Genomic DNA, 15,280 nt, shown 5'->3' on the forward strand with positions numbered 1-15,280 from the left:
CATTCGACTGGTGGAGGCGTTCCTCCGCTCTCTGCCTGCTCTCTTGAAGCAGCCTTCAGAAAAGCCGTGTATCCAAGTATCTTCACGTGATTTTATTTTTATAGTTTTATATACAGTAAGCGCTCCCTCTATTCCTTCTCGAGGAATTCATCCCATTTTTTCATCCGTTCTTCGAGCTGCTCCTCCGATTCGACGATTTTGAATTTCTCTTTGCCATCCCAATGGTCCGCTTCGAGTTGCCGTCCAGCAAAGAAACGACCCTTCATTGTCGTTATACAGGCGTCGGCGTGCTCGACGTCTTTGAACGTAACAGTGGCCACCCCTTGGGGGTTACGGTCGTAGATCACGACCTTCTTCGTCTCACCGAATTTGCTTTCGCATTCTTCTCGCAGGTCCTTTTGGTATTCGAGCACCAGGCGTGGGTCTTGATCGAACTCTTGTGGCTCGAAGAAGTTGCGAATCACGACAGTGTTCTCCCACTTGTTGCGCTCGCCGCGGAGTTTGTCGGGTTTCCATGCGAAGAGTTTCTCAATTTTCTTCTTCAGTTTCTCCTTCTCCTTCTTCATTAGCGGTTTGGGCTTTTTCGACGGATCGAATTCACCTTTCATCTGGAATCTCGCTCTCTCGACGTGAACTTGCTGATCCCCCATCTGACTGCCGTCCAGCAGCTGGATGGCGAGGTCTACGCTCTCAACTTTCAGGTAGGTGCAGATGCCGTCGCCCTTGAGCTTCCCATTGGCGTCCTTGTAGAGTTTAGCCCGGTACTTCCCAGAGGCGTCCTTGAACAGCATTCCGTATTTGGACATCATTTCCATGAATTTCTCGTCATCGAAATCTTCAGTTGGGAGACCGCTGACGTACACCTTCGTATTGTGGGCGTCATCCAGCTCGAACCAGGTCGCTGGTCTCTTCTGAGCGTTCTTCAGACCCTTCTTCTTGAGGATCTCAGACCCCGCAACTTCGGCAGCGTCGGATGAAGAGGGCTGTTTCTCGGAATCCTCTTCCTTCTCAGAACTCGCTTCCACCTCATCGTTGTTGTCTTTCGGAGGCGGTTTCTCTGGTTCCGTACTTTTACTGGTCGATTCTTCCGGGGCCGGAGCGTATCCGTAATTCGATTGATACATCGCGATGAAATCCTCGTTGATCTTCGGAAACCAAGCGCGTTTCTCATGATCCCACTCATAAGCGGTGCCGTCGGTGGGATCGGTATAGGTGTATGGATCCGAAGCACCATCTGCCGCCGAAGCTTTTTCCTGCTGCTCGAGCCGGAGTTGACGTTCGAAATCGTCGTCGTCGTCGTTGCCGCTCATGGCCACCTGCGAAATTCAAAGATCAGCGGCCGCTTGGAGCTGCGGGCAATTCTTGAGTCCTCTCTTGGATTCTCAGCAGTTCTTTACGCGATCTCATCAGCGGCCCGGCTCATGTGAAATGTGAAGACATCGATCTTTTTTTTTGAGGCCTATTCTACTGCGACATCGAGATGTTCGGGCTCCGAATACCGCTCGCGACGAGCTGCCATCGATGCGGCCATATTTATCCCGACGGTCTTCAGGAAGTCCTCTGATAACGTAGAGCGAGATGGATCGTTGTCACGAAAAAAACGATCTCGTTGTAGAGGAGCCACACAACACCGATGTGTCGAGATCTTCGCTGAGAGAATTAGTACCCTGGCGCTTACGGCACGGAAGCTCGACACGAATCCCCGTAGAGTCCCGACGACGCGGCAGATGCGAGAAAAAGAGCCTCCAGAAGAAGAAATCGCTCACCGGTATTTGAAGGTGGTGCTGCCGGATAACACGGTCCGAAGCTGTCGTTCTTCTTTTGAAGCTGACTTGCAAAACATCAGTGGTTTCGGTTTGAACGTAAACACTACACCTAGCTCAATTTCGAATGTTTCCGAGAGCCTGAGGTCTGAGCCGAAGAAGGCTGTAGCCGTCCATCGGGCCATGACCTCGCAAAGACTATTGTCGCCCCAATCCCTCTGCTTCCCCACAATGAGAGAATTTTTCCCCATCGTCGTGACTGCGAAAATATCCAATTGGATTTCCTAATTCCCGTGGTTGTCAGTCGCTGTGAGCTCGTAGTTCCGCGTGGAGGATGCTGGGCGCCAATTTTCGAACTGTTGTGCGCGGAGCGCGCGATGTTGTGCTTTATGGAGCACATGGATATTGAATTCGAGCTCCCTGAAATTCGTTCGGCCGGAATGTGAATCCGTGCGTTCGGAAATGGTCACCTGTGATAACTGCGGTACCGAGGGCCAATTCAGGGTGGTCTCGGGATTTTACTACTGCAATGTTTGCGATACACAAAGTCAGGTAAGATTGGAAAAACATCGACGCTAGAATCCATTGTCACGGAATCCCTCGATAAGCTCCGACCCGCTGTTCGTTCAGCGTCGTACACTTTGCCTCTGTCTGCTTTCCAGCACGCAGTTGAGGAGGAGATTGAAGTTGCCTTCGACGATGGCGATAAAGGCCCGCAGGGCCGCGTCGTGGGTGCTCGCGCGAAAAGGAGGGGGGTGTCGAAGCGTCTTCGAGCTTACAGGAGGCTGAATCTTCTCAACGATCTCCTCCGAAAGCAGGTAGACGACCTTCTACACCTAGGGGCACCGCCGAGATTCAAGGTAACACATTCGGCTCTTCTCGTCGGACTTCTGTCATATCTCCGAAAGATTGGAGAAGACGCCGTGAATCAACGCTCGAGCCTGTTCAACAGGTGGCCGTCATGGAACTTTGGTTCAAATACATACACGTACTAGAGCTAGATTGCGAACCCTACGGCAAGCTGCCACCGTACTGTCTTCACGAAGAATACGAAATGGCAATCAAAAGGATCGAGGAGGAATCCTTCAGTTTGAAGACAGCAACCTATAATCATATCCCGATGCGAGCGAAAACGTGGGTTTCGCTTCCTTGTTTTAATCGCCACAGAATTGTGCTCTCCGCGCAGTATAACCATTCTCCACTTCTCCAGTGTGAAAAGTCAGAAGGCTGGCAATAAGTCTAAGGAAAGGCACCCGCTTTACGGATACCAGGCGCCGAAAAACATCCGTTTGGACCCGAGTGGACTCAGTGCGGTCGTCAGTAATCTTTCGGCCGCGGATCAAGGTTTGAAGTGCATTTCGGCGGGATCATCGAAATTCCTACGACTCATTCGATGGGCTCTGTTCATTGAATATCCTGTACTGGATCCGCAGGTCGAATCTCCCCATCCGCTTCGTCCGTGCGATCTTCGTCGAACGCGACAGATGTCGAGGCTTCGACGACGGCAGGAATAGAGCAGCACTCTGGGTTCGGTTTTGGCACTCAGGACACGAGCCTCCTCGAATCCTTCCAAAAGTGCGAGGACGTTAAGGCGAGTAGGTCATAAATTCTATTCTTGGGAAACTGGGTTTGACGGTAGGGGAATATCTAGAACGCACAATAGCCCAGGACGTGGCTAAATAAGACGATTACTTGCTCCTTACAGCATTTCAAGGAAGAGGCGCAAGACATGGGCTCCTTCTCCTTCATGGGCACCCACGAAGACTCGATTCCCACCGGAGGAACCTCTCTCCATACACCTCAAGATCTCGAGGGTAATGGCGAGGAGACCTTCCAAGCTTCGGCTGATATTTCGCAGCAACAGGTTGGACCGCTCATCGAGGAAGTCGACCTAACATCAGAAATAGCTTACGTGAGTTCGAATGAAGCAGACCATGGCATATTCTGAAAGTTTATAGATCGTGGAACTCCCTCATGGACCAGTCGAGCGGTCAGCTCGATAAATAATCGGGAAAAATCGGTATCTCGCTCTTTCCAGAAATTGCGAGCCCACATGGCAGAGAGGGACGTGGACGTGATTGAGTATTACGTCGAGTCTGTCCTCCAGATGCATAGTCATTGTCTTGTGATGATCCTCTATCTCGGCTTGATACGTGCCAATGTATATCACATAGGAGCCGTGGATCTCTATAGGTCAGATCTTGTCGACGATCGATATCATCGAGGTTCCGCGGCGTTTTTGGCGCCGCAAGCTTACGACGCTCTCCTTCATATCCCCCGCCTAGGTTCATTCGGCAGAAACATCTGACCTACTTCGACGCTCGAGAGTCGGCATCAGACGAACTGCTGAAGGCCCGCCGGAGAATTTTCCATGCAATGTTCCTACCGGAGATACTGCCCGTGAATATCACTGATGGAGCTCTCCTCAAGTCTTGCGCGATAATTTGCGGCCTTTTGGACATTCCGCGACTCAAAATGCCGGACTTGAATTTTTTCATCGCCAGGATCTGTCTCGACCTAAATCTTCCAAGTGAGTTCCGCACCCGTCGTAGACTTCGTCCCGCATCTGAGTCCGGCTCGAGAACTCCTCGTATCGCCGAGCCGGTCGACGTTGCGTTTCGGACTGAATTCATTCAGCGCTTCTCGGAAGAATACCTCGAGCGATTTCCGATCTGCAGCCTCTGAAAAAGTACTTCCTCTGTAGGGGATTTCATCGCTCATGCCACAGCATATGCGAGGCGAAATTGTTTACAGCCCACATGGGAAGCTACGGGGGACACGGAGTTTCCCTTTCTACGAATTAACGCCCTACCTCATATGGAAGTAGAGGCTTGTGCTGTCATAATGGTCAGTCTCAAATATTTGTTCGGCATAGACGGACGTGAGGAATACAAAAACTCTTTGGGCGCCGAGCTTGAGTCTTGCAAGGGAAATCAGGTGAGATATTCCGGGGGCGGTTCTCGGCAAGCATCCCCATGGGGCGTTTTCCTCATCGATGAATTATGTTCCAGAAATACTTCGTGATCTCACGCTGGCTGACCCAGTTGTCGAGGAGGGCTCATTATCTCCGGAGACGAGGAGAATTCTATAACTCTACCGCAATAGATTTCGAACATATGAAGAGCGCAGGATACCTGTTGCATCGCGAGGCCAAGAGAAGAGATGGTGAGAATTTCTCTTTTCCCATTCATTATACCCATCTTCGACGGGAACGGTCGATTGGAGCTCGCTCCCCTAGAGGAAAGCTGCCCGATAATTACTGAGCTTGTTTCAGACTTTTACGCCCGTGGGATGAATTGTAGACGTGTTCAACGATTCCTTGATGATCTCAACATTCCAAACAGAGTTCATCCGATCAAGTTGACTCCATCGAGTTTTCCAATGAAGAGCACCCTCGAGCAGCTCCTGAGAAACGACAATGCTAAAGATACTCTCGGGTGAGTCCGATGAAGGAGTAGAATGCCCCTCCATAGATGATGGGGATTCCTGCCAGAGAACAACGGAATTCCATATAACCTAATAATCGAAGCAATATTAAAAGTCAATATCTGTACATTATTATTCATTATCATAGACAATCCCCGTGACGATATTCGGATTCTCTCCTACAGACTCCTGGAAGACATGACCGACCTGAAGCTCTTCCGGGGACCTTCACCCCGTCCGTACATTAAAGCGGCTGCTCGCCAGAGTAAATTCTACCAAAAAATACCGAAGTGAGTGACGCAGAAAGAGCTCTGGCTCATCATCATCGATACCCGGCGACAGAGACTGGTAGCTGAATCCCTAACGCGATGGCACATTTACTCGTCCCGGCCGAATCGATCTCGCTCGCAATACTAGTGATTCATCATCCGGCGGTGATTACATTGGAATCCCGCCAATTTTGGAGCTGAGTCGTTCCCGTTGGGGGCAGGTTTTCATTCGGTCATTTCCCCGGACAGCCTCATCCTCGCTCGTGACGCTATATGAGTGGTCTCTGATCTGAAGGATTACTATGTATTACGCATTCATTCGATGATGGAGGACCAGTCCGCTACGCGGAACTACGAAAAGTCATCATGACGAATGACTCATGGGCATTGTCGCAGAGGGAGGATTCGAGCTCCGCGCTTGGAGATTTGCTCTTCCCCGGTGGATCCCCTCAATCGATCATACGGCGATGTGATCTTTACGTTCTTCCGTTTCAGGCCCAACCCGTCTTCAACTGCCCTCGATGGAAGCACTGCAGCCCCGTCGGAAAATCTTCTGATTCTGATGCAAATACTGGGCGAGTACTGTCTCTCAAGCGCCCTAAAGCTCCATTGGGCGCTGATGAGATTGGAACGCAAAATTATAGGACCTGGTCGATAGCTCAGTGCGTACCTGAATAGTCCTCCATGGCCACGCTCGGGAACGATTGCACAATGAGGACAGCGGTTGTGTGTCCTCCAATCTCGCGAGCGAATTTCTCGATTCGATAAGGCTTCAAAATAAAGTGCCTTGCAAGTCGCAGGTTTCGATGGAAAAAATTTCCTTTTGTTCTCATTGTCCGAAAAACGGACGAAGAGGGTTTCTGAGTCAACTATCGTGACTGGTGCGTATGGAGAGACAACGACTAGCGGTTCATATAGTCGAGTGTCCAAGTCGAAGTCTAAGCGACCGAGTTTCAATCCACATGTCTCAGAAGAATTCCGGCATCAAGCCGAAGACACCCGAGAGCGGGGAATAACCCCAGAATTCAGCGAACGCAACTTCGAAACCTGCCGGTTTGATGCGAGAGAGGTCGGTGGCTTCAGCGTCACGGACATTCTCTCAACTTTACAGGTTGTCGACACATTTCCAAGGGTCGGGCCACCACCGTCATTCGAACAAATTCTCCTCGCCCCGATTTAATGTAAATGAGTTAAATCAAGCAGAGCACCTCACTGGTCCCCTACCAAGCAAGCAGAGCGGCGAGCTCGTCGTCACTGTTCTAGGATTGGTTCGAGAGTTAGTTCGCTTACGTAAGGACGCCCGGTATGCGCACCACGCTCGCTCATCTGAGAAGAAAGCGAGCGAGAGAGCAATCTAGCTCGCCGGTAAGCCCGCCAGCCAGTCACTCAGTAACTGACTAACACTCCCAATCGGATCTCTCTTCGTTTCCAAAGGCTACTTGGCGAGAGATATTCTCCTGGAAATCACGCGTGGAGGGGGCTCGCCGTGATTCTTTAACTTCTCCGACGAAAGTGTTTAGTCTCTCGTGTGAAGTTCCTGCTCTGGACCTCTCGGAACGGATTCCTTTATCTCTTGTTGAAGTCTCCGCGTGAGGACATCTATGGTTTGTGGAACCATGGAAGTCTCCCGTGAGGAGGTGGTAACCGCGACCGACATAAATCAAACGCAGCAAGGTGAGGTTCTTGTCTCTAACCGAATTCGTCTGATTTTTTGGCGTATTTCGAGGATCAGCGATCCGGAGAAAAACACGATCAATGACGTGATGGAACTCTCTTGCTCATACATAATTTATTCAAAATCCGATTCGTGGACTTCAAATTCCTGAAGTTCCAACGCTCCTTGAGAATGCCCTAGTCACACTTACTCAGTCTCTGGAATCAGAATGAGATCGTGTCCAGACGTGAGCGCGGTCACTGAGCCCACGTTACTTTCAGTTGATGACTTGAAGCGACAGGTATTCGAGCTCACCGAGGCCAACAGAGAATTGCGTGAGCTCGTGGAGAAACTGCGGATCGAGAATGCTGAGTTGTCGAGTACAGCGCGAGCTAAGGTCCCCGATCCCCCGACGGCTCCAGGCCGAGCAGCGCTCCCAGCACCGCCTCCACCCCCACCGCCACCTCCTCCTCCTCCGTCATCGCTCGCTACAATCGATATCAGCAAAGCTCTCAAGGAACGACGGAATGAACCGAAGAAAGCTCCCGCCGAACAGAATACGCCAGCTGCTTCACAGCAGACTCAATTGATGTCGGAAGTTGTGGAGTTCCTCAAGAACAAAACCCTGGGCAGAAGTCGAATGAAGCGGTCGATGACTCAGCCGGATCTCAGTGCCGACTTCGAGAACTTCCGGCGGAGCCGGGATCCGCGGAGTGACGACTTCAAAGACGAGGAGCAGGAGCGAGTTCGCACCGACAGGGGCGATTTGCTGGCTCGAGAGCTCGATGATTTGAAGAATTTATTGAAGAGCAGTAGCACTCTCGCCAAGACCCCACTCGAGTCTACGAAGTTCTCGAAAAACCAGAAAAGTGCCGTGAGTCTCACGGTGGATGCGAAGTTCGAAGCTGAGAATAATCCTCCGAGGAAGAGACGCGCATCGGTATCCGAAATCAAAGCCAAGCTAGAGTCGGCAAAAACGTCAAGTGAGCCCAAGCCTTTTGAATTGGCCCCGATAGAGAGTATTTCCAAAAAATGTAGCAATATCTCTCCTCGGCCAGCTTCCCCGGTGGCGCTCGAGTCTGAGCTCATTACTAAAACCTTCGTCGGGAGCATGACCTTCGACGATGAAACCCCAGCATTCGATTTGAGAATCGCGTCGAGATCGAGTGGCATCGCCAGCAGCCTTCGTTCAGAGAGTTTATCTCGCTTGGATCAATCCACGTCTGATATCGAAGATGATAACAATCTAGGGAGTCCGACGAGTCCTCGGATTGTGATCACACCTGTCGAAGATCTCCAAGAGAACCCATTCGAGCTCGCTATGCACTCATCGACGAACCTCGACGTAAAAGTTCAAGAAAAGAGACCCAGCGAGGAAGTACGTCAAGTTCTCTCCGTGTCGATGCCAGTGGTGCGGCCTGTGACGCTGAAGCTCAACGGATCAGGCAACCATCCTCAGGAGGAGCAAAAGGTACAAGAAGTCAAGTAATTCTTCAAAGATTAGAATACGGTAATTTCCCAAAGCTCTACACGTATCGATCATAGAGTCAGTGCTCGATGCCTCCAAGTCTCCTGCATTGCCGTATCACTGCCGTAAGAAGCTATGAGCGAAGGCTCGGATACTTGGAAGTGATCAGTAACAGTCGCTTGTCATTATTTCAACGCCGATGCGTTGGTATTGCGAGAGTACGTGTAGCCTACGGAGAACCGGCCTGCTCAATCAAGTGGAACTTTCTGGTGCTCTTCTGTCTAAGGCCGCCTCGCGATGCACAGCTTACGCTTCGCAGATCCTCGAGCCAACGACTTCTTGTTTTGATGCTATCCGACGCGTTCCAAGATTGATCCGTTGCGAAAATTCGTTAATTGGTGCCGAACAATGGGCTAAGTCCGTTTGGGAGAAACATGCTGACCGCACGATCACCCAGGCGAATCGTTGATTGCAGTCACCGTCTCGATGGTGGAAGAGCTATCTCCTCGCTCGCATACACGCTCGGAGTAGCTATTCAGCAAATGATCCTCTCAAAATTTATTCCCCGCAGAAAATCGCCGCGCATCACACGGAAGATAAGAGACGGTTCTGGGAGAACGCGGCCCACAAAGGGAATAGTGCACAGAGCTCAAGGAGGAGTCCCACGTTGGAAAGGTTCCAGAGCGCTGCGAAAGCTTCTGTGCAAGCGCAGAAGGTGAGCTTGAAATTCTGTGGAAGTCCCGGCCTTTCTATCGGACTCCATTGAAAAGCCGAACATCCTCGAAAATTGGGAATGGCCTCTTTCGATTCCGTATATAGTATTATATTTTCTGAATGGTCGACCTCCGTCCCTCAGGCTAAATTCGTCGCTGCGAACTCGACCCCACCCGGTGAATCGAGTGTAGGAAAACGACAGCCCGTCAGAAAATTCCGTTGAGCCCCGCTCAGAGAAAGGCATCGCGACCCGATAGCTTCCCATGTACAATGCACGGTCGCATCCGCGGTCGACACGGTTGACGGTCGCGAGTGAGAACAATCATCCAATAATTTATTTCCTATGGCCCAGCCGGGGGTATATACAATTTTACACCGATGAACGAGCACCGGAGCAGTCACGAGAATTCACAGTCACAGCTCCATGTGTTGGTGGGATTCGTCCGTGATGTGCTTGACGAGATCATCGGTGAGCTTATAGAGAGTCTCGAAATATTCGTCTGCCTGTTTGGGATCGTCTTCAAACATCCGAGTCTGCAGAGAGAAAGATTTCGACCTGTCAGGCAAGTTCACCGACAGCATTGGATAGTGCTTAGGCGAATGAGTTTCTGAGGGATTCGTCTATGCTCCCACCTTGTAATGAATGCGCAAGCTTTCGAGCTGGGGCACCAGAAGGTCGAATTTACAATAGTCGATGAGAGAATGTAGAGCATTCAAAACCTTCTCCCGGACATCTTCGTTGCGTGAAGACAGCGACGCCGATATAAGTTCACAAAAACCGGCATCAACGACGCTGGGACCCAGTATGACTCTGAAAGGAGACAAACTTCAGGACCCTGTATTTCTCGGCTCGATGAAAATTCGTGTCGGACGGAGCTGCTTCCCGAAGGGCGTGTGCCCAGCTTCGGACATAATTTCGCCTCGATTACGAATAAAAAAAGTTTCAAAGAATAAACTGACTTTGAATAAGCCGATCTAAGCACATCTCCCTCTTTGCCGCTCTTGGCGTGGTGTCCTTCAACAAGGAGATCTCCGAGGAGTGTTATGATCTTCACTTTCGTCTTCTCGTTCGATCCCGAGTCACGGAATGTCTGCGAGAGAATGATTAACGTTCACATCGAAAGCACCGATACGAATTCACATGGATCGATCTCTCATGGAAATCAAGGTCTCTCTAATTTAGATCTAGATAAAGTTGACGTACCTTCGACAGTATCTGAGGACCCCCCTCAGACAGGAACGCTGTTTGGGCCTTCGGAAACTGACGCAAGAGCGCCGAGAGAGCGAGTACACAATGCGAACTGCATCCCTCGTTCAGAGAGACCAGTAGCGAGTGAATGCCTTGAGATGCCAGAGCCGCTCGTTGCACCTCCGGGTTCCTGGGATGAGGCGCTCTCATTTTCGACCAACATCATCTACATCGTGATGACGATTGAAAGGGATAAGCGATCGCTGGCTGATCCACATCTCCACTCACCCTTGCAGAGCAGCTCCTAGAGCGAGTGCGGCGTTGTCCCGAATGTGGCTATCGTTCAATGATACTAGAAGCTCCCGTATGCCTCCCATTTTCACGAAATCCTTGGCGACATCGTACTGATGCAAGAGATATTCCATCTCCTTCAGCTGCTGCATTCTATCGCCAGACGAAGACGACTCGCTCCTGTGAGGAATTCAAGGAATGAAATACCAACGCTGAGCGTGATCCTTACGAAAAGTGTCTCCTCGACGAGCCTTCGATGCTGGATTCCGAACCATAAGGGAGATGTTTTCTAGCTGATGTGCATCTTTGACGAACCTGAACATGGACAACAGTTCCTGGATTGTATGACTATCGGATTTCACGGGTTTCAAATCGAGCTCCTCGAATTCCTTGCGGATCGTGTCCATGTCTCGGAATTGCGAGGTATCTGTCTGCAAGTTAGAACATACAAAGTTCGACCCGAAATCCCACACGAACCCAAGTACCACTGAAGCTTCGGGCTCTCAGGACCAACCTCGACAACTCGACTTGAATTTCGAACTTTTCTCTCTCTAAGTTTCTGCAGGAATCAGAGATGAATTTTGAGCATTGATTGCATTGGAGCAACATCTAATCAGGTAGTTCCGGCAAATTCTACCTCTTTTAATTTGTCGGCCTCGTTCTTCACGTTTTTCACGTAGACTTTGAGCTGCTCCGGCGTGAGTTTCCTGCTATCGGCCGAGTTCTCTGTCTCGTCGAGAAGTTTGGCTTCTTTCTCTCCGGTCTGCATATTGATGCGGACATGCAAGCCTTTAGGGATCGCTTCATCGGGCTGAACTTTCTTCCAGTGTTTTTCCGGCTTGAATATCTTCGTGGGTTGGACTAGGAGGAGGAAATGGACCTTCAGTCAGGATTCAACAGAGAAGCGCGCGCGTAAAGCAAGATATCACCTCCCGTACGTATACTCACCATCACCCGACTGGTCTGTTCGGTCATGATTTTGACTTTCTTTTTGTACAACGCTGACTACGGCTTTGGTATCAGCCGAAACTACAGAAACGAAGATCCACGCAACGCAGAGTCCTATGGTGAACCTGAAAACGTCGATGGGACGGAGTGTCAACCTCGCGGTACTCTCAGTAGTCAGACTCCAGAGGTTGGAAACGTCACCGTTTCGGTGATACAATTTTCTGTTGAGTCGCTCCATCGGCCTTGAAATACGGAGCGCGGTAGCATACAAGGCGACGAGGGGATTTTAATAAGAAGTCGTCAGCTGATCGCCTCCACTGTTCTCCGACTCACCTAGGACTCTTCATTCTGGAAGCACAATTGAGGCACGAGCTCAGTCTGAATGCCAGGAACGAGTCCGTATCGCAGCGAGGAATGAGGCAGTGCTGACAAGGAGCCCGAGGCAACTCACGGTGTAGGAGCTATTTCATCAGAAGAATGTTTGCTGAAGTACACGTCAATCTTGTTTTTCGAATCTGGTGCCGGGCCAGCTCCCTCTCGCGGATTCTGCGACAAACTCGAGATGCGCGTACCGCGAAAGTTTGAAAAAAATTCCGCTCTAGGCTCGCGTGACTCCTCACGAGAGCCGACATTCCGCATTGAAAACTGATCCAGGGCTACCCTCGGGCGAGACAGGTGGAGAAGCGTTGTTCCAGGGAGCGCTGCAGCACAATCATCGCAGGAAGCGATCAAGCTCATGTCAGATCAAAAGCTCGCTCTCACGGCTCGTAGAATGAGATGGTCCCTGAGAGAACTTCTAATACTGTGAACGCCGCTTATCCGGACCACCGGATAATCACACCCATTGCTCAATCGGACCAGAATCCGGATCCCGGATAAGGTTTCCCAGCCAAAAGAACTCCGCTCAGTCGGACCAAGCGCTCATCATCCGATGTGGTCCCATTTAGCGGAGTCCACGTATAAATTATTTGCGAAGACCGGGCAGATAAGCTGCCGCATCTAGAGATTGGACCATCTTGTGATCATCCGTCACGGAGCTAACTTGAGCCTGGGATTGCTGGCGGTTTCCACCGCAATCCGCGAGGTGAATCTCATCCGTCTATCCTACTAGTAAGGGTTAAATTCATCCATGATGGGATGAGATGGAGAGGACCTCGAAGCAGAATTGACCTTCGATGAACTTCGCCGGTGGTTTGATTCCGCTGTTTAGACCGTACCTTAATGAGAGGTACTAGCTCGTCATTTGCGGACAACCGAGTCTCGAATTCTTCGTGGGAGGAGTCATGAGTCAATCATATCAATAAGCAGATAAATCATATCAATCATAAGTCATGAGTCAGGAATTTTCCAATGCTTCCGTATCTCAGCCAAAAGTACATGAGGCCATAAGTAGTGACGGCAGCGTACACCCTGTACGGAAGATTCTGAATTCGTATATTATCCGAAGGCTGCGAGCCGACGGGCGCAACTCATGCGCAGTTTCTTCATATTAGCTGGGAACCTCCTGAACACAGGTTCGGGGACCCGGATCCAAGAGAGCGAATGTCTCGCAAGTAGCGACAACCCGAGCTCCGGAGATACCAGGAGCCTGCAAGGCCGGAGATCGGAATGCCTCGACCAACCACGATGATAGCAACGAAGTCCTGGAATTATGTCTGTCGTCGGCAGAGAATCCGAAACTGCTCTCTCATGCTAGCTCTGCCTATAACATATCGACGAAGATCGTAGCGTTGGAGAATCTCTCAGGCTCATCCCGATCGGCATGAAGAACCATCAATGCGGTAAAAAGACGAATCACGTCTCGGTCGCCAGCAGAACGGCGCTCAGACGAGACAGTGAGGATGATACTTCGAGAACTAGCTCGATCTTCACATTCGGCGTGGGGCTGAGCCCCGAGAAGACGGTTGACTTCCGACTGTCAAGATTCTCGGTATTCAGAAAAGAAGCCCTGGGTACCAAACTCCTCTCGGCTATGAAAAGCGGGAAGAAGAAGAAACCCTATGTGGTAGTAAGCTTGATCGTAGCAGCGCTCCTGCTACTCTGCTTATTGATAGCTGCATCATCCAAACACGATTTGTAAGTGTCGTTCGATTTGCCGTTCCGCTGTATTCGACCTAGTGTGTTCGCTCCTGAGTGAGCAAGATTCATCAGGGCAGGTGCTACGTCCTGATTTCGACCATGCTGCCCGATCGCAACGTCTTGCACGAATTCACTTTCGGCAGACAATCAGGGAAGTTTATGTTCTCGATACTCGAAGAGAGGGAATGGGTCACCATTGACGATCTGAAGTTAGTGGAGGCGTTGCAATTTTCCCCATGATTATACAGAATATACCATGAGATCTCCCAGAAGTGGGCATTGAGAGGATCACCCACGCGGGAAATTCTCCATCCGAGCAGATCTCGTCTGAAGAGCGCCGCAAAAAAGATCCCGGAAAATCTTCATGGAGAGGTCCCCCTACGATTCTACAGTGTTCTCAGAGTCGAGCGAGAGCTCCTCAGAAACATCTCAACAGTATTCGGAAATACGAAATTCGCTTATCCGAAGGATCTGATATTCGAAAGAGACCATTCCAGAAGAGGTCTGTCCGCGTTGATGTAGGCGTAGACGATCGCACATTGACTACCCTTAATTTTCTGACAGACTGGCACCCCCGATGTCGACTTCAGAGCCGTCCATCATTGTGTTTGGCTGACGGCCTCTTCATAGATTAGAGAATGGGCTTCCAAGATGAAACTTAGATGACTAGAATAGCTCGTGACGGCGCGATTATAGGGAGCTCTGAAATCGACATTCGTCGGGGTGTCCGTCGCTTAGAAGATTTACGGTGTGTGAGATTCTGTTCCTCACTTATATTACGCCAAGCTCGTGGGAGCGCTCGGATACCGGTCGAAATAACCTCATCACTTGTCACGATTTTCAGCAGAGTTGGTTTGGAAGAGTGTTGAGAAAGCCTCGAACCTTGGCGAGAAAGCTGCTGTTTTCGATCTCGAAGACGGTCAAATTCGAATAGCATTTTACGTCGCGACATGCACCCCTCCTCTGATGGGGGTTTGCGATGAGGAACGCGGTGTCAAACGTCTCCTCGTCTGGGCCATCGATGAGGAAGACTCCGGTGTTTGGCTGACGGCCTCCTCATGCTCCCAAGAATTTCATGGGAACTCAGGAAAACAGGAGAAAGTCGAAATTTTCGATTTCTGCAGGTCCGCTTTCGAGCGTTCTGTTATTCCGCGCCTGATCGCGAGCAAGCCCGCAGGCTTTGTTCGGAAATCTTTTTTCCTCAATGACTTCTTCGATGTGGCCCGGAGGAATGGTCTCGTAGGGATTCACAATATCAGGCGCTTGAAGTATAAGGCGACGAAATGTGAGTGCTGAAAACTCTGAACGGTCGGAGAGAGTAGTCGCCCTGATTATGAAACTCATTCATTTCTCAGTTTGCCGGGAAACACCTAAGCGCGGCTTCGAACTCGATTGCGCGATAACAGCTCTAGTGTATGCCTTAGTCGAAGCCTACTCCAATGAGAAGCTACCCATGGAAATCTCGGTAAGTTTTCGGTG

At 50.5% G+C, this 15,280-nt stretch overlaps 4 protein-coding genes across 4 annotated transcripts; 2 read left to right on the forward strand and 2 right to left on the reverse strand.

The window, feature by feature from the left end:
* Positions 1–128: 128 nt before the first annotated feature.
* Positions 129–1,806, reverse strand: barc (RRM1_TatSF1_like and RRM2_TatSF1_like domain-containing protein barc). The gene is made up of 2 exons (XM_003744060.1): positions 1,767–1,806; positions 129–1,316 (listed from the first exon to the last, which is right to left on the reverse strand). The coding sequence occupies exon 2, from the start codon at positions 1,308–1,310 to the stop codon at positions 129–131; it is 1,182 nt and encodes a 393-aa protein (XP_003744108.1). The 5' UTR covers positions 1,311–1,316; positions 1,767–1,806.
* A 359-nt stretch (positions 1,807–2,165) lies between these two features.
* TAF1B (TATA box-binding protein-associated factor RNA polymerase I subunit B) lies at positions 2,166–6,116 on the forward strand. Its single transcript, XM_029111668.1, has 13 exons — positions 2,166–2,315; positions 2,426–2,623; positions 2,716–2,897; positions 2,974–3,107; positions 3,197–3,354; positions 3,469–3,675; positions 3,802–3,956; positions 4,049–4,293; positions 4,468–4,700; positions 4,775–4,928; positions 5,038–5,200; positions 5,375–5,479; positions 5,954–6,116. The coding sequence occupies exons 1-13, from the start codon at positions 2,226–2,228 to the stop codon at positions 6,114–6,116; spliced, it is 2,187 nt and encodes a 728-aa protein (XP_028967501.1). The 5' UTR covers positions 2,166–2,225.
* A 958-nt stretch (positions 6,117–7,074) lies between these two features.
* On the forward strand, positions 7,075–9,517 carry LOC108864353 (nuclear receptor corepressor 1). Its single transcript, XM_018639814.1, has 4 exons — positions 7,075–7,132; positions 7,394–8,583; positions 9,152–9,295; positions 9,437–9,517. Exons 1-4 carry the CDS (start codon positions 7,075–7,077, stop codon positions 9,515–9,517), a joined length of 1,473 nt encoding a protein of 490 aa, XP_018495330.1.
* Positions 9,518–9,668: 151 nt separating this feature from the next.
* Positions 9,669–12,273, reverse strand: LOC100903563 (Sil1 nucleotide exchange factor). Its single transcript, XM_003744080.1, has 9 exons — positions 12,056–12,273; positions 11,723–11,847; positions 11,412–11,635; positions 11,090–11,205; positions 10,772–10,954; positions 10,499–10,673; positions 10,255–10,385; positions 9,928–10,105; positions 9,669–9,828 (listed from the first exon to the last, which is right to left on the reverse strand). Exons 1-9 carry the CDS (start codon positions 12,067–12,069, stop codon positions 9,709–9,711), a joined length of 1,266 nt encoding a protein of 421 aa, XP_003744128.1. The 5' UTR covers positions 12,070–12,273; the 3' UTR covers positions 9,669–9,708.
* Between the last annotated feature and the right edge of the window lie 3,007 nt (positions 12,274–15,280).

This window comes from Galendromus occidentalis, unplaced genomic scaffold (assembly GCF_000255335.2).
Source record: "Galendromus occidentalis unplaced genomic scaffold, Mocc_1.1 scf7180000077459, whole genome shotgun sequence".
Taxonomy (NCBI): Eukaryota; Metazoa; Arthropoda; class Arachnida; order Mesostigmata; family Phytoseiidae; genus Galendromus; species Galendromus occidentalis.